Genomic DNA, 22,754 nt, shown 5'->3' on the forward strand with positions numbered 1-22,754 from the left:
TGTATCTTTTTTTTTTTTTTTTAAAGATTTTATTTATTTATTTGACAGAGAGAGATCACAAGTAGGCAGAGAGGCAGGCAGAGAGAGAGGAGGAAGCAGGCTCCCTGCCGAGCAGAGAGCCCGATGTGGGACTCGATCCCAGGACCTGAGATCATGACCCGAGCTGAAGGCAGCGGCTTAACCCACTGAGCCACCCAGGCACCCTTCAGTGTGTATCTTTGTGTATAAAATAAAAAGTGATTTTAAAACGTACATAGAAATGCAAAAGACCAAGTATAAGCAAGGCAATCTTGAAGAACAACAACAAGGATCTGAGACTATTAGATACCAAACATTGGAATGTGATATTGGGGCAAGTGGAGAAAGACCAATGGAATTAGACCCATACAGACATTATCAACTAATTTAAAACAAAAGTGACACCACTTTTATGGTGAACTTCATTTATATGAAGTTCAAAGCAAGAAAGCTAATCAGGGCTAGTAGAAGCTAGGATTGTGATTATCCTGGGCTTACGTGCTAAAGGGGCACACAAGGAGATTCTGAGGTGTTAGTAATGTTTTATTTCTTCATCTGGATTCTGGTTGCACAAGGCGTTCAGTTTGTGAAAATTCACCAAGCTACGCACTTGCAATTTGCGCACTTTTTCTCAACGTACACTACCCTTGAATAAGAAGTTCAAAATACATTTCTGGCTGCACAGAAGAAATGAAGTGAAGCAGGAACTTCCCAGACTGGGAGACAGGAAAGGAAGAAGAAACTCAGTCTTGATTAGGTCAAAGCACAGGTTTAAGAAAGTAAGCAAATGGGGAGGCAAGGGGGTGGCACAATTAAAAACCTCAGAGGTTGCACAGTTCCAGACAATGACAAGGCCTAGTACCATTATTTCATGCCCTAAATTCTGTGATTCGGGAGGTCTCTGTAATCTCTAATTTTCCAGTCTATAAAACGTCTGGGCTGTCCATTTCTTCCCAATCTCTCGGCAGGTCGGTATTAACGAACGTTATAGAATATATGCATGCACATATTCACACTTCGCACTTCTGCCCTTTCCATCATTTTTTTCTTTTTAAAAATCATTTTAATACTTTTTCCCCCAATAATCTTCATAATGTTCTACAACTTAAATTTCATTTTTGCTTTCACTTATCCATCTGCCTAGCTCTTTGGAAATGTGAAGGCTGGCCAATGTCCAGTTCCAACTCTCTCTCAAAGTCAGAGACAATCATAGAGCATTTTATAATGCCAGCATCTAACACTATGAGCCAAACACGTGAGGCACCCAAATTACTACTAAGGATGATATCTGCTTAGAAGTATTTTCTTCTCAGTAAATCACTAGTGACCATACTTACTATTAGTCATAGAAAAGTAAATTGTGCAAAGATGGTTTTTCTTCACTATGAACTAGTTTCATTCATATGAGCATTTTATTTGTCATTTTTTTGAAGATTTATTTATTTATTTTAGGGGGGGAGTTGGGGGAAGGGGCAAAGGGAGAGGGAGAATCTCAAGCAGACTGCCCACTGAGCACAGAGCCCAATGCATGACTCAATCTCACAACCCTGAGATCATGACCTGAGCTGAAATCAAGACTCAGGGCCTCAACTGACTGAGCCACCCAGGGGCCCTTTGCCATTTTCATACAAATATGTTCAAATATGGCTTTATATACAACCTTCTAAACTTACTTTTGTTTCACACTTAGTAAAATAACTGAAATGAGGATTAACCAAAATTAATCTCTTCATCTCTAAATGAAAGTTATCTTCTCTATCAGAAAGCAGTAAATAAGCATCATTATAACCAGCTATTCTTTCATTGACCAAAGCTTTCCATGTCAAAATTTCAACTGCTACATCTTAACACCAATCATACATTTTTTAAGTTAAAATATTCAAAGTAACAGCAACACCAAATGGATATAAAATTAGAAACTGAAGTCATATAAGAATACTAAAAGATATAGCTACAGAGAAAAGTAGTTTGCATCCTATGACGTGTTGGCTACAATCCCCAAAGTATAGGTGAAAGGGTAATAAAAAGATAACAGACCTAACTCACTCACAGCTATGGGGTCAGTGGGCATTTCTTTTAGGAAACGTCTGCATCATTATCTTTTAGAAAACTATGGATCCAAAATAGATTCATGCATTTAAATCTTTCTCGAATTTGAAAATAAAACTTCAAGAGGAGTCTTAAGCAAAAAAGATGGAGTTGAATTGTCATCGGATGTAAGATACATAAAAGTTCCCATACTTCACCAACATGTTACTTCCACAAAGTTCCTTGACAAAGCCTTTCTGACCTGCTTCTTCAGAAAAGAATAATATCATTTCAAAACTCCAGGATACTTTTTAATAAAGATGGTACTCATAAGATACAGTGTAGAGGTTTTTCCTTTACATAGAAAGGCGATGAGGTGCATTTCAAGGTTATATCTCGTATCAGAGGATGAACATTTTGAGTATCACTGGTAGAGATTATTACTGAAACATAATATAAACCTTAGAAGTGATGTGAATCTAATATTTCACCTTGCTTACTAAAATGTTTTCTCAAATCTACAAAGTATGAGGCATTTTACGGGGCATAGACATGAACAAAGCACGGCTTCTGCCCTTGAGAAGTTCATAGTCTGGATTACTGCTGTCCAACAGAACTTTCTCTAACAATGGAGATACTCTGCATCTGTGCTATACACTATAGTAGCCACTAGCCATGTTCCAACCGAACACTTAAAATGTACCTGTACAGGGACACCTGGGTGGCTCAGTCCATTAGGTGTCTGGCTTCAGCTCAGGTCATGATCCCAGGGTTCTGGGATCAAGTCCCACATTGGGCTCCTTGCTCAGCGGGAAGCCTGCTTCTCCCTCTGCCTGCCACTCCCCCAGCTTGTATGCACTCTCTCTCTCTGACAAATAATTTTTTTTTTAAGATTTTTATTTATTTATCTGTCATAGAGAGAAAGAGAAACCACAAGCACGCAAGCAGGCAGAGGCAGAGACAGAAGCAGGCTCCCGCTGAGCGGAGGGCCCGATGTGGGACTCGATCCCAGGACACTGGGATCATGACCCGAGCCAAAGGCAGTGGCCCAACCAACTGAGCCACCCAGGCGTCCCAAATAAATAAATTAAAAAAAAAAAATGTACCCGTACACCTGAGAGACTTAATTTTTAATTTTTACTTAACTATTGCTAATTTAAATTACAATCACCACATGTGACTAATGACTCCCATACTGGACAGTGAAGATCTAGATATACATTATAATCAACCCAAAAGCATTAAAATCAATTCCATAGGGGCGCCTGGGTGGCTCAGTGGGTTAAAGCCCCTGCCTTCGGCTCAGGTCATGATCCCAGGGTCCTGGAATCGAGCCCCACATTGGGCTTTCTGCTCAGCAGGGAGCCTGCTTCCTCCTCTCTCTCTGCCTGCTTCTCTGCCTACTTGTGATCTCCATCTGTCAAATAAATAAATAAAATCTTAAAAAAAAAAAAATCAATTCCGTAACATGACCGTGGCCATTAATATATACTTACCTCATTAAGTATGCTTTCTAGTGTCGGAGGAGTATCAACTTGAGGAATATCAAACTCCTTGTCGTCAATCTAAATAGAAAAAAGAAATGAATGTTCATATAATGCTGCTTTCCCTCTTGGAATCGTGAGGGTGTTTAAATTTATTAGAACCATTACCAATTAAGAGACAAACATATCACCAAACTGATCATGCAGAGAGCCAACTCAATGATCCATGGTAGTAAGGACCAGGTCAAAAGACTACAGAAGGGTTTTCTATCCCATCTACATATTTGATGATTATCAAAGACAAATATGCACTGACAGGCACCATCTTGACAGCCCCATCTGAAAGCTTCTGTTCAAGGACTTTGACATGTGCATTTTAAACAGGACAAAACAGCATGTCTCATGACAAGCCCCAATTTTCTAAGTGTAGAAAGCAGTATACAAAATAATATACAAGGTCATAAGAAATATATAGGGGTCTGACACTGCATTTCTTAGTTATTTCATAAATTATGGTGACAAGTGATTAGGTCAAACAAATTGTGATTAAATATTCTCCCAGTCACAAAAGCTTATTACTATCAAATCAATGGAGAAAAAAAAAATCACAGCACATGGGGCATCTAGCTGGCTCAGTTAATAGAGCATGCAACTTGATCTTGGGGTCATAAGTTTGTGCCCCATGCTGGGTGTGGAGCCTACTTTAAAAAAATAAGCAATTTTTTAAAACTCACTGCACAAGATTTCTAAACCTACCACTAGCCTCACGATCCTGAAAATTCATTTAACATAGCCAACTGCACTTCAACTTCTTCCTCTCTAAAATGGATCATCAGAGTGTGTAAGGCTCAAATGAGAACATGTGTTAAGCTGCTTCATAAATGGTAATGACATACACAAATGAAGAGTGATATTATCTCATAAATCTGCATATAGATTTCTATTAATTCATGCAGAAATGAAAGACTGAGTCTTCAGGTCACAGCTCTAACCATCATCATCACTTAACAAAAGCTGAATTTTTACCAAATCATTTTTGAATTCCAGTTCCTTGTCCAGATCTATGTAAGAGAATTTTGAAAGCGAAGCTTCAAGATTGAAAGATTTACTCAGCTCTTCTTCAGTAGTCTTGGCGCAGAGGTTCTGTTCCACATTTTCATGGTCTGGTTCATTTTCCATGTTTACTTATAATAATTATAATTCAGGCAATCCAAGCAAGTTTTTGTTTGTTTTAATATTTGGCCTTAGATCATGACGACCTCAATGATGATCTCTTTTCAAAAAAGGAAAAATATACATTATTTAGATATTTCTTTCTTGATTAGACATTCTAAAGACTTACGTGGTCAGACTTTTGTGGAAACTGATTCTTCATCAATCATCTGATTGTAAGGCAAAGAGAAATCAATATGGTTTGAGGTATGATATTAGGGGAGAGTTTCTATGGGAGTACAAAGGAGGAACATCTAACTCGGGAGTCTGGGAAGTGGCCTACCACCCAAAGTCATTAAGTCTGGTAATAATGATAGACTTGGGGTAAGTTTTCAGCCACTACACTTGGTACCATACAGATTTATGTTTTAACAACATGACAGTAATCTCGTGCCAAGAACTGCAATTAACCCCTCCCAAACCTCAGAGTAGATCTCCAGTTCCCCTGGGGAAAAACACACAGGATCTGTTTTGTTGGTGGCATCCATCCAAGGCTACAGATCTCTCAAGAAGCTTAGTGTAGTCACAAAGGACCCTGGACAGATAGCTAGCCACTTAATGTGACACTAGCAAACCTAAGTGTTCAGATCTATTATGGGAGACAATAATAATGCCAGAATAAAATAAGACCACGGCCAACTAGGGATTTCTAGGAAGAAAGCTAGTCATGGAAAAACATGGACATTCTCAGAGAAAACTGAAATACTAAAGAAAAATAAATATATACAAATGTTTTACATATTTCATAGCTCTAAATGATACAATGCAGTATCAAAAAGAAATAGTTGTCTGCCAAATCTCTAGAAAATTAAAAACATATTTAGGAAAACAATGTTTAAGTTCAATGATCAAATTTGTTCTTAAATGGTTTTAGTTTGTGCTCTAATTAGGACATAAGTGGCCAAATTTTTAAAAGTCCATCACTTAGCTCTGTTTAGAAATAAAGAAATAAAAATATGAAAATAAAGAAAAGCCACAGTAATAATGACAGTAAAAACAAAGGTCATTTTGTTTTCTAGACAAGGTGTTTTCCACAGTACCCAGCAACATGCAGTAACTCTCTGTGGAAAGCTTTTTCAAACTATACAACCTACTGCCCACCACCCTCCCAACCATATGAACTCCTCTCAATCCCACTCCTTAATGAAGCGAAGGCAAAAGAAAGACCAACAACTAAGCCACCGGAAGAATTAATTGTTTAAAAAGGAGTTGAAAATTAGTTGCTGGTATTGGTTTTGTTTTTTTTAATGCCCAAAATTCACTGCCAATTTTATCCAATTAGGCTCCTTTTTAAAGTATTAATGATGAATTTCACTTTGCTCAAAGTTTCATTTTTATCAGTTTAAAAGAAATGAGTATCTACTATTTGTAGAGACACGTAGACTACGAAGACAGACTTTTAGAGAGCTGAAACCAATTTCCCTCTCTAGTACATTTGGTATATTACCAAATACAGACTAATTTATTTCACATGTTACAGAAGATAGACTAAAGCCCAGTCCTACAAACACATGATACAGAATGCATTCCTAGAAGACATCACTGAGGGCACGCTATATCTGGCAAACATTTGAGAGTAGCTTTCCAATCTCAGGTACTAAATACACTTCTCCTCTTGCAGTGGGCCAAGGGCAGAAGCAACATTAACATTTATATGCCTTCCTTCAAATAAGATAGATGGACTCATGACAAACCCCTTCTTAATGAAGCTCTCTTATTTGTATCACTTGGGAAAAATTATTACAATTAGTCAAGGAATATTTGCAAACATGCATAGTCTAATTCACATTCAGTGATTCCCAAGGACAGTTATTAAGTTTTTTCTTACACATTAAAATAATAGAAAAGACAATAGCCACACTCCCCCAAACCCACTTCTATTTAAATGTTTTAATAACTGAAAACATTTCATTCTTCACTTTGGTCTTTGCAAAATAACTCAAGAAGTAAAACAATATTTTCTGGCTCTTTTTTTATGCCTCCTATCTGGTCTTAGTTAAGAGGTTCTCAGGGCAGCTCAGCACCTGTGAACACCATCACCACATTTGAGAAGTTTTAAATGATCAAGCATCCCCTGAAGAAAGAGCACTACCCTGCCACTACTACGACTACTCTAGTCGATTTCCAATCTTCTCTTGACTGAGCTCCTGTTACTGTGATATGCTGGCAAAATTCAAAGAACATAAGCCAAAGAGTCCGTTAAAAATCAGTTATAAGGGGAGCCTGGGTGGCTCAGGCCGTTAAGCGTCGGTCTTTGGCTCAGGTCATGATCCCAGAGTGCCAGGATCGAACCCTGCATCAGGCTCTCTGCTCAGTGGAGAGTCTGCTTCTCTCCCTCCTTCTACCGCTCCCCCCAACTTGTACTCTCTCTCTCTCTCTTTCTCAATCTGTCAAATAAATAAAATCTTTTAAAAAATAATAAAATAAAAATTAAAAAGTAAAATAAAATCAGGTCTGATTTTTTTTACCAGTTCCTACCTGTGACCTTGATCAATCTAAGCCCTCCATTTCTACATCTTTTAAGATGAAATATTTCAGCCATTTGTGTTGTTTCCCCCTCTTGCTGGGGGAAGGGCTCCTTCAAACCACATGGTTCTTGTGGAGGCTGCCAATCAAAAATCCCCTAGTAACAGACAGCACATAATGTCGCCAGAGTGCTTCACCGGGATTCATTAAAACGGAACTGGTGAGGAAAAGCCACTTCCACTGTTCTCTAAACAATGAGGAATAAGGGTGAGCGGCATGCTCACTCTCTACCTGGCTCTGTTCTGCAGAAAAGGAGGTCATTTATTCAATATGTATCAACTAAACACCTAAACACATACTATACACACCATACTATACACAGGTCACAAGAGAACCACCTCTGCTAACAGAATTTACATTCTAGGAACAGATTCTCTCTCTAGCAAGAATGAAGTCAACCTACAAACAGAGGCAGGAAGAGGTAAGAGTGTCCTGATATCACTCAGGACCCCCAATTCCAATCTTCTATGATGTTTGCTCTGGTCACAGCATTCTGGCAATTTGGCCACTTAAGCCAGCATCCTCTCCTGACTCTCTCTCTCTCTTTCTTCCATCACTTACAACAGACAGTCCTGACTATTAGAATGCAACTACCTATTTTGCAGAGCTACCACGAGGAATAAATGACATAACGACTGTAAAGCATTTATAGTAACGCCTGGGCACAGGATCGGTTTTCAAGAAATATTTGCTATTATCATTTAAAATTTCCTCAAGATTTCCACATCTGTCCAAAGTTAAAGATCCTGAAACAAGATTGAGTATTTTTGTAAAGGTCTAGCTAGTTCTAAGAATATGATAGGATACCTTATTAGAAGGATAAACTCACTTCAGCTCTCAGATTAGAAATTTCTTCAAGGGCGCCTGGGTGGCTCAGTGGGTTAAGCCGCTGCCTTCGGCTCAGGTCATGATCTCAGGGTCCTGGGATCAAGTCCCACGTCGGGCTCTCTGCTCAGCAGGGAGCCTGCTTCCTTCTCTCTCTCTCTCTCTGCCTGCCTCTCAGTGTACTTGTAATTTCTCTCTGTCAAATAAATAAATCTTTAAAAAAAAAAAAAAAGAAAAAGAAATTTCTTCAAGAGTTAAATGGTAGGGGGTTTATTTATTTATTTATTTATTTATTATTTTTTTAATTTATTTGACAGAGAGAGAGACACAGGCAAGAGAAGGAACACAAGCAGGGTTGGGAATGGGGGAAGGAGAAGCAGGCTTCCTGCCGACGATTAATGACTGAGCAACCCAGGTACCTGAGTATGGGTTTAAGACGAGTACAGCCTCCAGCAAAGCCTCAGAGATGCTTCAGAAAAAGTCTAATTATAATAATAAGTATGATATACTACTAAGTCATTCTAAAATGCTGCTTTCATATCAACTTCCTCTTTTATCACTTACCAGCAATTATACCTTTATGTTAGTCAGCAAATGTATTCAACCCAAACAGACATAGGAATCAAAAGATCACCATGCTCAGATTTTTTTTTTTTTTTGGCGGGGGGGGGGGGGGGGGGAGGAGAGTTCACTAGAGCAGTGTGCTCACATTTTTTTTTAGAAACTGAGCTGTGCCTGAATCTCCCTGTGGTGGGCAAGATTATACTGCCCAAGGATGTCTGTCCTAATCTCCAGGACCTGTGACTATGTTGCCTTACATGGCCAAAGGAACTTCACAGGTGTGATTAAATTAGATCTGGACTTGCAGATGATCCACGTTTGGCTCAGTATAATCACAAGAGTCTTACAAAGTCAAAGAGGGAGGCAGAAGAAAGTATCAGAGAACAGATATGACAACAGAAGCAGGATCACAGGGACACCTGGGTGGCTTAGTCTGTAAAGCCTCTGCTTTCTGCTTGGGTCATGATCCCAGAGCCCTTGGACTGAGTCCTGCATTGGGCTCCTTGCTCTGCAGGAAACCTGTTTCTCCCCCTGCCTGCTTCTTCCTCTGCCTGCCATTTCCCCTGCCTCTCCTCGCTAACAAATAAACAAATAAAATTTAAAAAGAAAGAAAGAAGAAGAAGGAGGGTCAGAGAGAGGCTACGTTGCAGGTTTTGAAGGAGGAAGGATACCCAGAGCCAAGGAATTTAGGCAGTCTCTAGAAGCTGCAAAAAGCAAGGAAATGGATTCTCTCCTTGAGCCTCCAGAAGGACCCCAGCCCTGCCACAGCTTCATTTTAGCCTAGTAAGACCAGTGCTGTTCTTGTATACTAGTGAACTAAAGAACTGTAAAATGATAAATCTGTATTATTTTAAACTACTACATTTGTGGTAATTTGTTACAGCAAGAATAGGAAATGACTACACTAACAAACTTCGAATAATTTATTTCTGGTATTACTGCCAACATTCTAAAATACTAATCCCTCCCTCATCACTTGGTGTTGCCCAAATATTTACTGAGCAAGCTCTTCATTCCATACACAGACCAATGATGAAATGCTTAATATATGACGCTTACTATTACACATGTTGCAGACACTGCCTTCAGATACCACTTAAGGGCTATCCCAGTACAAAGGCTGGCAATAAACTATTGATAATTTCCTCCTGAGATAAATTCTACAACCAGTTCTCCACCTAACCATTCTGCATCCAGTGTTCCTACAGTTCTCAAGGGGATGCTCACTAAGCTGGACAGTACCTACAATGTAACAGTTAAAATCAATGGTTTCTTAGTCTCTCCCAGGATGAAATAACATGAATCTGACAGGATAATGTAGATCATAGAATTGTGAGGACCCGGGGTGTGGTCCTCTTCTGAGCACGGATAAACTATTACTTTAACAGTTCTGATTTAAGATTATCTAACATCTTGACAGTTCTTAAGGCTATTTCCTCTTAATTAATAAAGTTATTCCCAACCAATTAATAATAGATCCAAGAACCATTTAAAAATAAATATATGTATCATATAAACATTAATGACCCCATTTTTAACCCAGACTAAATGAATAACAATTCCAGAATGTGACCAGTATTAGGCTGGGTTAACATAGAACTCTTCCACCAATTTTTGTATTGTAGTAGTTATTTTGTTTTTACCTTGGCAAACCTCCCCTACCGTGCTCATATTCCAGGATCCTATTTAATTCACTGACACTCTTTTCCTCCTAAAAGTGTCGCATGAGACACCTTTCACAGTATGGTGAGTCGAATCAAGTTTTGTTTTTAACTTACTGTATCCCCAAGAAGGTATCATGAAATCACGATATGGAAAGAATTTTACATTCCAACTTTGTTTCTGGCTTTCCCAATCCAAGTATTTTTCTTCCATTTCTTTGTTCTGTTTTCTTGTTTGTTTTGTGAGGAAAAATACAATAGATGATTAACTTCTATTTGTTTTCTATTCTCTCTCTCTAGTAAATGGACTCATTTTGAACAGCTCCCCAGTGCCTACAGTATGAAAGTCCAAATTCTACCCACAACTATTTGGTCAACTAATCTTCGACAAAGCAGGAAAGAATATTCAGTGGAAAAAAGAATGTCTTTGACAATGGTGTTGGGAAAATGGGACAGGTACATGAAGAATGAAACTGGACCACTTTCTTACCCCATACACAAAAATAAATTTAAAATGGATGAAAGACCTAAATGTGAGAAGGAAACCATCAAAATCCTAGAGGAAAACATACATAGAAACTTCTTTGACCTTGGCCATAGTAACTTCTTATTAATCACATCACCAGAGGCAAGGGAAAGAAAAGCAAAAATAAACTCTTGGGACTTCATCAAAATAAAAAGTTTCTACACAGTAAAGGAAACAATCAACAAAACTAAAAGGCAACCTACAGAATGGGAGAAGGTATTTACAAATGACATACCTGATGAAGGGTTAGTATCCAAAACCTATAAAGAACTTATCAAACTCAACACTGAACAAACTAATAATCTAGTTAAGAAATGGACAGAAGACATGAATAGACATTTCTCCAAAGGAGAAATGTCTTTTGGAGAAATGTCTTTATGTATCACATAAAAAGATGTTCAATATCATAAGAAGATGATTTTTATAATCATAAAAGATACGTAAAAAGATATCACAAAAAGATGCTCAATATAAATCCTTAACAATCAATATAATATCTATCCTCATCAAGGAAGTACAAATCAAAACCACAATAAGACACCACCTCACACTCATCAGAGTGGCTAAAATTAACAACACAGGAAACAAGAGATGTTGACAAGGATTCAGAGAAAGGGGAACCTTCTTACACTATTGGTGGAAATGCAACTGGTGCAGCCACTTTGGAAAACAGGATGGAGGTTCCTCAAAAAGTTCCCTTTCTTCACTAAACTTGTCTTCATGAAACTTTCTTGTTAAAAAGAGAAGTGAAGGGGCGCCTGGGTGGCTCAGTGGGTTAAAGCCTCTGTCTTCGGCTCAGGTCATGATCTTGGGGTCCTGGGATCAAGCCCCACATCGGGCTCTCTCTGATCAGTGGGGAGCCTCCTTCCCCCCCTTTATCTCTGCCTGCTGCTCTGCCTACTTGTGATCTCTCCCTTTCTCTGTCAAATAAATAAAATCTTAAAGAAAAGAAAAGAAAAGTGAAGGCAAAGAGTACCTGATGGGGCGCCTGGGTGGCTCAGTGGGTTAAAGCCTCTGTCTTCGGCTCAAGTCATGATCCCAGGTTCCTGGGATCAAGCCCTGCATCAGGCTCTCCACTCAGCAGGGAGCCTGCTTCTCCATCTCTCTGCCTGCCTCTTTGCCTACTCTCTTTAAGATTTTTAATAAAATCTTAAAAAAAAAAAAAAGTACCTGAGACCTCCTGGGGGCATGGTGCTAAGTTACTATTACGAATTGTCAGGCACAACATTTAGCCACATTCTAAAAAAGAAAAAACTAATTCCCTATGACAATATATGAAATAATAGTAAGAACTATGTCTACGAATATCTATGTTATGCATAAAACCTAGTATTATTATTATACGAAAGAAAGGGAGGAAGGAAGGAAGGAAAGAGGAGGGAAGAGGAGACACGGCCATGCTTCTTTGTATACTGCACATCACTGGGCTTGTTGACTTGCGTAGGTATGTATGTGTTCAATAAATATTTGCTGATTAACACAAGAATCGGAAGACAGGACTAACACCTGTGTTGCAAATGAAATGGAACAGTTTTATTACCTATAATTGTTAAGCTTCATAGGATATTATTTGACTCACAGCCTACAGGAATCTATGCCATAGTAAGCCAAGCTATAATTGAGTTCTAGCTTTATGTAATCAGGCTTGTCAACTACTGCTGGTCATATTCATCCCTCAGATATCAGCTAAAACTCTGCTTCCTCAAAAAGACTTTTTTTGTCCTGCTCAACTGAACAAGGTTCCCAGTTAATATGCACTTAAAACATCGTTCTCCTTCACTGAATTTGTCACACTGCTATGATTTTTTTCAGCATCTGAACACCACTGCTTTCCCTGAGGAAGGAAAGGAACACAGGTTCCAGAAGAGCAAAGAACAGATCTCCCTTGTCACCACTGGATTCCTAGTACTAATCAACCCACCAATCCCGCCCTTCTTCCCCCCCATAAGCAGCCAAGCAACACTGCATCAATGGCTTCGAGGGCTTCAAAATAAGGTATGGTTAATCACTCTACCCCAAAAAATTCCCACCTTGCAAGGCCCATTCTTTGCACCTAGATGAGACTTTTTTTTACAATCCTTAACACTGATCTGTTTAAATGATCATTTAGTTCATGTATAACATGACACAAACTCCACAATTTCAGATGTTTTGTGTTCTTTTACATTAATCTAGCCTACAAGGTCAGGACGAAAACAGTGGAAATGTATCATATGTCCATTCCATTTATAGGAATTCAACTTATCTTCAGCACAAGTAAAGAGAAAAAAAGGAAATTATTCACACAGAAATGGGGACTCTGCACACCATTCTACTCAATACTATATACTTCAAGGTGAGCATGGGATAGGAGGTTGGTACCTGCTGTCCTTTTGGTCAGTCTCAGTTCCTGAATGCCTCATACATAAGGATTCATTTCACCTGTGCTCAAAATCACAAATAGCACGCCATTCCAACAGGGAGCAAAAACCAGCTGTGTCACACATCCTGAGAGATAGGTCAGTCTCTGCCATGACTCTTTCCCAGGTACTTCTCAGGGGTACTCAAGTTTCACTTTACTCATGGCCTTCAGAAACAGACCCTATGTTAGATTAACAATGCCACTACATACTTGGGTGAGATGCACACCTGGCCTGAGTTTCCTTCCAAAAATAGTAGGCACATTTAGGCCCACAATGCTCAGAGCTGCCACCATGAAAAAGCCCAAACCTCTGTTTCTCTTTCTCTTCTCTTAGTAAATGTCTAAGTAAGAGTAATCAATTAAAATTTAGGAAGTGCATATGAAACAACAAAAAGAAAACCAAAGAAGGTTCCCAGTTAATACGCACTTAATAACATCATTCTCCTTCACTAAACTTGTCTTGTTAAAAAGTGAAGGAAAAGAGTACCTGAGGCTTGCTGGTAGCATGGTGCTAAGTTACTATTATGTTACTAAGTTACTATTACAAATGGTCAGGCACAACCTTTAGCCACATTCTAAAAAAGAAAAAACTAATTCCCTATGACAATATACATAATAATAGTAAGAACTAGATCTACAATATCTGTTATGCATGAAACCTAATATTATTATCAGTTTTACATGTGTATGAGATAAAAAGAATTAAAGAGGGGGAAAAATCACTTCTTTCCAGCTTCCAGTAAGTCCCCACTATTATAAGAATTACTCTTCCAAGATCCACCCCCTCCCTTCAGAGAGTTTCTCCTAAGAAGCACATGTATACTCTCCTTTCTTTTTAACTAAACTGGTATGAGTGAATTCTTATAAGTTAAATGCAAAGAAAACAGGATTCCATTCAATTGTAGGTTGAGTAGATGTTGGCCTTCCAACTCATCTTAATTAGCTTCCAATTATTTAAATTGTCACCTCAATTTCTCTTGGTTAGGGGTCAAGATGGATGTAGAGTCACAAGAGGTTTTTTTGTTGTTGTTTTGGGTTTGTTTTTTTTTTAATTTTTGTTTTTGTTTTGGTTTGGTTTGCTTTGGTAAAGAGCAAAAGGAAACTTCTCACTGAACTGCAGAGGAAAAACAAATCTGATTACAGTTAGAACATCCCTTCACTCTCTTTCCTTTGGAAAACTGCTCCTCCTCCACTCCAAACAAGTAATTTTAGGGATGTTACCAATCAAATACCCTATCTTCCTAGCCAGAAGAGTAAGCACATGACCGTCCTGTATCCACGTGGCCAATCATTTTCCTTCCCTGGAATTTGTAACTACTGAAGGCAGGTGTTTTCTCTTTATTCTGGGAAGATGTTAACACAGGGGCTGATAGAATGAAGATCATTCAAACATTAATTCAAGATTCAGTTATGACTAGAACAGTCTGATTTTACAAATACATACAGTTTACACCTGAAGCTGTAGCTCAAGAGGCAATCTAACCTCTGTGACAATGATAAACAGATCAAAAGTTAAACATACTTCCCTAAGTGTAAAACGTCGCACTTTTCATTCACATATATAACTGACATATGGTATGAAATGGTTGAGATCTTCATGAAAGAGATATAGCTAAAAAGTGCCACTGGGTGTGGTGCATAAACAATGACTCTTGGAACACTGAAAAAAAAAATTAAAATTTTTTTAAAAGTGCCACAATGCCTCAATATCCTGAAGACAAAAAACATCCAACCGCTGATGCTGGTCCAGACACAAAGAAAATGAAGAATAATCAACACACTATTATCTTAGAACTCTGAAAAGAATTTTTTCACATAGAACATATGTGAAACACATAACATACTTTTCACATCTGTCTTTTTGACATATATAGCCAAGAATTCAACCAAAATTCCACCATCCACTTATCTTTACTCTGCTTTCTAAAGGAACAGGCCAGCTATACCAGAGGGTTCAGAATTTGCTCTCTGCTTAAATTTAACCGTAAGCAAACCCATGTCTCGGATTACAGTTAGAACATCCCTTCACTCTCTTTCCTTTGGAAAACTGCTCCTCCTCCACTCCAAACAAGTAATTTTAGGGATGTTACCAATCAAATACCCTATCTTCCTAGCCAGAAGAGTAAGCACATAGGTAGATTCTCCATCCTCATTTGTATTAGACTTCCAACACACACACCTGAGATGTAACTGCCTCCCAATCACAGACATTCAGAGTTGGTGTCCTGCACCTGACATGTAATCACCTCCCAATCACAAACATCTGGAGTTGGGGCCACAAGTCAACAACCATGATTGTTCTGCTTATGTTTTCTTTGGGGGGGGGGGCGCAAGGAGGGAGTGTGGTAGAGGACTCCAGCGCCTTCTGGTCTATTCTATATGAGTGTAATATCAGAAGGTTATGGAGGAGGCATGCTTAGTTGAAGAAGGCTCCCAGTAGATTCTAATAACCCAAGGCCATGGAACCTCCCTGGCTGACCCTACTTCATCCCACCCTAACCTCCCTCTGAAGCACACCCAAATACTTTAGGTAGCTGTGTCCCTCTTCTCCCAGGTACCACACTTGGTCAACCAACCAGGACGTAGGAGTGGCCTCTAACTTTAGAGACCCATCTGTTTTCCTTCTGCTCACTCTGGAGCATACCTTGCAGGCAGAGACAACTGGAACCACCTTCACAGGGTGCGCACCAATCCTAAGAGGTGGCCACCTCACCCAGGCCTCGGCCTCACACTTGGGGAGCACACTCATCCCTATATCTGAGGGAAGGACGAGCCCACACCTGTGCGCCAGGCCCGAAAAGCGGATTGCACACCTGTTCCATCCCGGGGAGTACAATGATCACCCGCCTCCTAGTCTCACAATCAGGGGAAGCGTGTGCACCTGTCCTCAGCCCCACATTCGTTACGAACAAGTGGAAACCGCCTGACCCAATTGCAGGCCAAACGCAGGACACACCTCTCCACCCCACAGTAAACCCCACCCGGCCCGGGAGCCGTGAGTCCAGTTAGTCCGCCTGGGGCTGCTCGGTCAGCCACTCCAAGGCCGCGCTGCCGCACGGGGAAAAGAGCCGAGGCTCATGAACGCGGCGCGCGTCCTCCTTCCGCCCCGGGGACTTCCGCTCACCACTGCTCCCACCCCGTTGGCCTGCTCCCGGGGCATTCGTTACCTGCACTTGTGGCCATTCCAGCCCAGGACCCTCACCCGGCCCGTGTGACCCCGCCCCCTGCTGGAGCCTTACGCACGCGCAGTATATACCACTGAGGTCCACACTTCCGCTTTCCTCCCCGCACTCTGGTCTGCCCCTCTGTACCACGCCCCTATTTAAAGGGCCAGAGGAAAAAAAAATAATAAAGGGCCAGAGATACAGTGTCCTAAGCCAGAGATTTGATGGGGAATTAACGTGTTGGGGAAAAAGAGAATGGAAACGTGAGGGAAGCACAGGCGAATAAACAGCAGCCTTTGAGATGGGAAGAGAAACTCTCCGCCAGTCCTATGTCAATGAGTTCATCTGATCTTTTTTATCTGATCTTTAAGAAAGTGAGCCTACCTTCAGCCAGCCCAGATATGACAGTTGACTCCCAGATCTGGGAATTTGAAACCACTAAATTTTTACTAAATCTTTTTAAAGACAAACATAGAATTCCCAGTTTTGTATTTTGCCAAGTAAGGACAATAAATACACACTAAAAACCGACTATTATTTTCTAACTTATGAACCCTGGTCCACAAAAAATACATTTTAACATCAAAAATATACTAGAGACACACTCTCAAATAAAGGAGATATCTTTTAAAGTGATAAAAATGTATGTTTATTTCTCTCATTCCTCCTGAAGAAAGATGTAAGCTTTCGGCACAGACTGAATTTTAGAGCCACCACTATAGATGACACTAGGCCCAAGACGTAGATTTTATGTCTGCTGGGTCCTTAGTGAAGCAAATGAATAGAGGAAGAACAGAAGATGCTCTTGGAAGGCGATTTAGAAAAGATTCAGCTGGGCAGACATTTATTGCACATCAGCTAGTCTCACTATACTTCTGGGCCTTCAAAGGACCCAGAAGTGAGTAAGACACAGCCTTGCCCAGGTGCTCTTTGCCGCACAGACATAGTTACAGTGCAAGGCAGGCTGTTTTGAGGGCTATTAGAAAGGTAGGAGACCATCACTTTAGGATCACAGATGAAGAAAAATGATGGAACACTTCAGGGAGGAAGTGGTATCTTATTAGGGCCCCAGAGAACTTCAGTAGACAGAGAACAGGGAGAACGCTGGGCTGAGGGAACAATGGGATCAAAGAACAGATCAAGATCCAGGACTGGCTGCTGCTTGATGTGGCTGTGGCATGGGCAGTGGCTTTCAAGCTTTTTTGATCATTATAGTAAGAAATATATTTCAGCTATGAGTATATATATAGTCATACACACACTATATACGGTGAAAATTATTAAGAGGAAACTTCACTAGGGGCAACTGGGTGGCTCAGATGGTTAAGCGTTTGACTCTTGATTTCTGCTTAGGTCAGGATCTCAAGTTAATGAGACCGAGCCCCACATACTCAAGAAGGCTGCTTAAGAGTCTCTCTCTCCCTCTCCCTTTGCCCCTCCTCCCACCTCCCCCAACCCTGTTCTTGCTTGCTCTTTCTCTGTCTCTCTCTAAAAAAAAAAAAAAAAAAAAAAAAAGGAAATCACTAAATTGAAGGCAGGAGACTAAAAGGGGAGGTTGCAAGGGGGAGTCAACTACTACAACTACTACCGATGAATTGTCCATTACATACAGATCCAAAGAGAACATTATTCAACAGGAGAGAATCATCAATTACAGGACCCAACAGGGAAAGACTACATTGTATTTCCTACAAGAAATCGACTACCCCTGCAACTGAGCCAATGAAAAACCTTTTCAACAATGGATTTTCCTTCAAAATAATCCCTCCCAACTTCCTCTTTCTTGTCCATCAAATAAGTTCCTTGGGTTTGTTGGACTTGTCTATAGTTTTACCATAACTTCCTTGTCTGAAATTACAATTCTTAGTTATTCCCTAATAGACCCATTTTTGCTGATTAAATAACTTTTATTTTTCAGGTTAACAATATACATACATAGTATTACATATATAATATATATTACAATTTTTATATATTTTATAATATTTATATATATGCACACACATATATGTATACATATACACACACTGCATGTGTATGTGTTTGTGTGTAAATCCTAGTCTCTAATTGCCTTTATTATATGCAATGTAACATGGCATTTTATATTTTATTCTTTTTTTTTTTTAATGCTGCTTGCTAAATTGATTTTATGACTCACTAATGCATAGCAACCCAGAGTTTGAAAGCACGGCATAAAATGTGTTAAAGGTACAATAGGACTGGGACCAGATCCAGGAGGACATTGAATGCCAAGCTGGGGGCGTCTGCTCTTCTGGTAAGAGGCTCTGGAGGTTCTTAAGCAGAAGAATGGCATGACTATAGCTGTGCTTTAGAAGTCTAAAGACCTGCCTTCAGTTCTCAGTATCACATTTTTAGAGGAAAACTGTTAAACAGGAGCCCAGCTGAACAGAGTAAGCAGGCTGGTGAGATCAGAAACTGTGTCTAACAAGGAACTGTTAAAAGTGTTAGGCAGAAAGGAAATTGGCAGAAATGGGAGGCTGGGTTATGATGAGGGGAGGTGGGGGAAGGTTGCTCACTGACCTTTTTAAATTATCTGTACAGCAGTTATAGACATATTCTGTGAAACTCTAGGAAATAAGTCTAGGATCCCTTGCTGGATGTTGTAGGAAAGTGATTACAACTCACAATAAGAATTATTTTAGGAGAGTCTAACCTGACATGCTATCTTTTACAAGACTTTGAATTAATTAAAAAATGGAAATATTGTATGCTTATTATATGAAGCTTGGAAAATTCAGGAAAAATAAAAAGTATAAATTACTCACATTTCAGGAAACAGCCCTCACCATTTTGGCTTATCTTCATTGAGTCTTTTTCTTCACATGTTTACATTTTTTGACATATTCTATATACTGGTTTTGTTTTTGTTTTGTTTTGTTTTGTTGTTCAGTGTTATATCTTTTTTTCTTTTTTTATATATTTTTTAATTTTTGTATAAACATATATTATTAGCCCCAGGGGTACAGGTCTGTGAATCGCCAGGTTTACACAATTCACAGCACTCACCATAGCACATACCCTCCCCAGTGTCCACAACCCCACCACCCTGTTCAGTGTTATATCTTGAGCACTATCCGCTGTTAGTAAAATTCATCACAAATGTTATTTGTAATGGCTACATAATTGTTGATAATTTAGTTTGCTTCTCTATTTCTGGACATTTGGGCGTTACCTATCTTTTCACTGCTAACAAGAACACTGACATCCTTCTACAGAGATCTTTGCCCACATTTAAAAATTATTTCCTTAGCACAAACCTACAAGTGAAATTACTGACTCAAAGGCTTTGAAAGCTCCTCAGCCTGTGAATACCTTCTGCCAACTGCTTGCCAGAAAGGTCGGGCCAGTTTTCGTTCTCAACAGAAGTGCTCAAGGGTGCCCATCACACCTACTTATCAGCATTTATTTTATCTTTTAAAAAAAGCTTTCTGGGGTGCCTGGGTGGCTCAGTGGGTTAAAGCCTCTGCCTTCGGCTCAGGTCATGGTCCTAGGGTCCTGGGAACGAGCCCCACATTGGGCTCTCTACTCAGCGGGGAGCCTGCTTCCTTCTCTCTCTCTGCCTGCCTCTCTGCCTACTTGTGATCTCTGTCAAATAAAATCTTTAAAAAATAATAATAAAAAAATAAAAAAAGCTTTCCCAATTTGATAGAGGAAATGGCCTCTCATTTTAATTTGTATTGGGTTACTAGTAAGGCAGAATATCTTTATAAATTTATCAATTCTTTATAGTTATTCTGGGAATGCAGTTTCATTGCCCATGTTTGGATATGTGATTAGCAAATAGGACTAAGTGAATTGTTGCAGACTTACGAGAAAAAAAAAAAAAACAAAACAAAACAAAGAGGAACTTTAAAAATAAATAATGTGGTCACACCAAGCTATAGCCAGACTATATTGTGGTATACTGCACAAACAGAGGTTAGTCGGAGAATTGAGTCATCACAAGGCATGTGGTTAAATACGTCTGTGCTCTTGCAATCAGTAAAACATGTTGTGCAGGGCAATTTGGTTTTAGCAACATATCATTCCTTATATTAAATCAACATTATAAATTTTAGTTTCCTCATTTGATAGTTTTGTTTTGTTGGTTTTTTAAAGTAAGCCCATCAGGCATCTTGAACTCAACCTGGAGATTGAGGGTTGCACGCTCTATTGACTGAGCCAGCCAGGAGCCCTTTGTCTGTATTTAATTTATAAATTTGTTTTGGTTCTATAGATACACAAAGTCTGTAAAAATAATAACAATAATAAGGGGTCATTTGGGGTACCAAGGTGGCTCAGTGGGCTAAGCATCTGCCTTTGGCTCAGATCATGACCTCAGGGTCCTGGGATCAAGCCCCCCATTGGGCTCCCTGCTCATTGAGGAGTCTGCTTCTCCCTCACCCATTTCCCCTGCTTGTGCTCACTCTCTCTCTCTCTCTCTTTCTCTTGCTCTCAAATAAATAAATAAAATCTTTTAAAAAATAAGTGGTCTTTTCCTTAGTTTTGTGTTTCCATATATATATGTATGCAACATCATAAAAAATAAGGCAACTTTAGAGATCTGTAAGAATCTTTTTCTCTTATAAGGAAGCTGAACATTGTTTAAGTTTGAGCAACATTGATACATGAGGTTCCTTAAAGTTTAATTTATAATTATTTAAATATAAGCAGTGGAATTTTTCTTTAAAAAGTAATAATTATAACATTACATGTACATTCACTGCACTAGAATTAAAATGAAAAAAGAAATCAGAAGAAAAAATAAAAAGGTAAAAAATGGTATCAACTTCTTTATTAGAATTTTTTAATGAAGAACATTGTGATGATTTTCTTGCCTTTGGAAAGAGTACTAAAAGTTATACTATGTTTAGGGTTCAGAGAGTGTATTTTGGCTTAAAATGTACCATTCATGAAAGTTAATTTTGTACAGGTCAGTAAGACTTACACAGAACAACATTTGGATTAGGGCACCTGGGTAGTTCAGTGGGCTAGGCCTCTGCCTTCAGCTCGGGTCATGATCTCAGGGTCCTGGGATTGAGTCCCATATCAGGCTCTCTGCTCGGCGGGGAGCCTGCTTCCCTATCTCTCTCTCTGCCTGCGTCTCTCCCTACTTGTGATCTCTGTCTGTCAAATAAATAAACAAAATCTTAAAAATAAATAAGTAAATAAAAATAAAATGAAACTTCTGTGAACTGGTCTTAGGAGAAATTTAACTGATGAGAAACCCCCTTCATGTGTTATAAAGCCTGGGAGCATGGGAGTCAGTGAGGGCTGGCATCTCTGAGGGGCCAGGAACTAGAAGGGAAGCAGCACCCTGGAGCTGTTGCTGTTGGATGATGTCCCAATACACAGTCCTTCTCCAGCTCGCCACACAATAGGGAAGATGGAGAGCGTGGGCCAGACATTGCTATTAACATTGCATCATGAGCAGGCCACATCTGTCCTGAAGGAAGAAATGGCTGGTACCTGGGAACAGGAGGCAGAGGCTGGGAGATAGGTAAGTGTGTCATTTTTTCTTTGCTCACAATCACAAGATAAATTGGCCCCTTTTAATAAGGGACCTGATATACGAAGTTCTTAATGGAGTCAAAATATCCAAGAGAAGTGAAATTGGGTATATCTGTAAGTTACTCAAGCTCATCCAGTTGTCCATTTCAGGTTTCCTATGTCTGGAATGCCCCGCCCCCGTACCCCAAGATAACCACGTGGCTCACTCCCTCACCTTGGGGGCTTTGCTCGAATGCCACAGCATTGGTCAGGGAAATAAATACAAGGCAGATGGTGGAGAAGTATTCTCTATTCCAGTCTCAGGGACCCCGGTTCTTTCCATCGGGTTACACTCTCAGTTGAACACATGGCCTCCAACTTCTCCAAGGCTGGGGAAGAAAAAGGCCCATTAGCTCTCAATGCGTTGGCCAAAAAGTGACATGTGCCCCTTCTGCTCATAGTCCATTGGCCAGCATCAGCCACCTGCTCTACTACAAGGGAGGCCAGGAAGTGTAGGGGAGCCTTCAGAATATCTGCAGAGCACATGCAGCCTGTCGCATGATCATCTCCATAACATCTCTCCTGACCACCCCTCCTTCCCCCAGCATTCCCTCTTAGGCTTCATTCTTCTCTATATTATTCACCGTCATCCAACATACTATTTATTTTATTCTTTCATTAAGTTTCTGTCTTTTCCACTGGTACATAAACATTATGAAAATTCATAATTTTTGTCTGCTTCACTTACAGGGTTTTTTTTTTGTTACATTTTATTTATTTATTTGACAGAGTGAGAGAGAAAGAGAGCACAAGCAGGGGAGCGGCAGACAGAGGAAGAGGGAGAAGCAGGCTCCATGT

At 39.7% G+C, this 22,754-nt stretch overlaps 1 protein-coding gene across 2 annotated transcripts in view; it reads right to left on the minus strand.

Annotated features, from left to right (window-relative positions):
• Positions 1 to 16,516, minus strand: part of VPS8 (VPS8 subunit of CORVET complex) — a 247,367-nt gene extending 230,851 nt beyond the window's left edge. For both annotated transcript variants that reach the window (XM_059163253.1, XM_059163252.1), the window contains exons 1-3: positions 16,410 to 16,516; positions 4,557 to 4,803; positions 3,543 to 3,611 (exon numbers count right to left, since the gene is read on the minus strand). In XM_059163253.1, coding sequence (XP_059019236.1) covers positions 3,543 to 3,611; positions 4,557 to 4,709 — 222 coding nt within the window. In that variant the 5' untranslated portion in view covers positions 4,710 to 4,803; positions 16,410 to 16,516. The remainder of the gene's footprint in view (positions 1 to 3,542; positions 3,612 to 4,556; positions 4,804 to 16,409) is intronic.
• Positions 16,517 to 22,754: the final 6,238 nt, after the last annotated feature.

Source organism: Mustela lutreola, chromosome 2, assembly GCF_030435805.1.
Source record: "Mustela lutreola isolate mMusLut2 chromosome 2, mMusLut2.pri, whole genome shotgun sequence".
In the NCBI taxonomy this organism is placed as follows: domain Eukaryota; kingdom Metazoa; phylum Chordata; class Mammalia; order Carnivora; family Mustelidae; genus Mustela; species Mustela lutreola.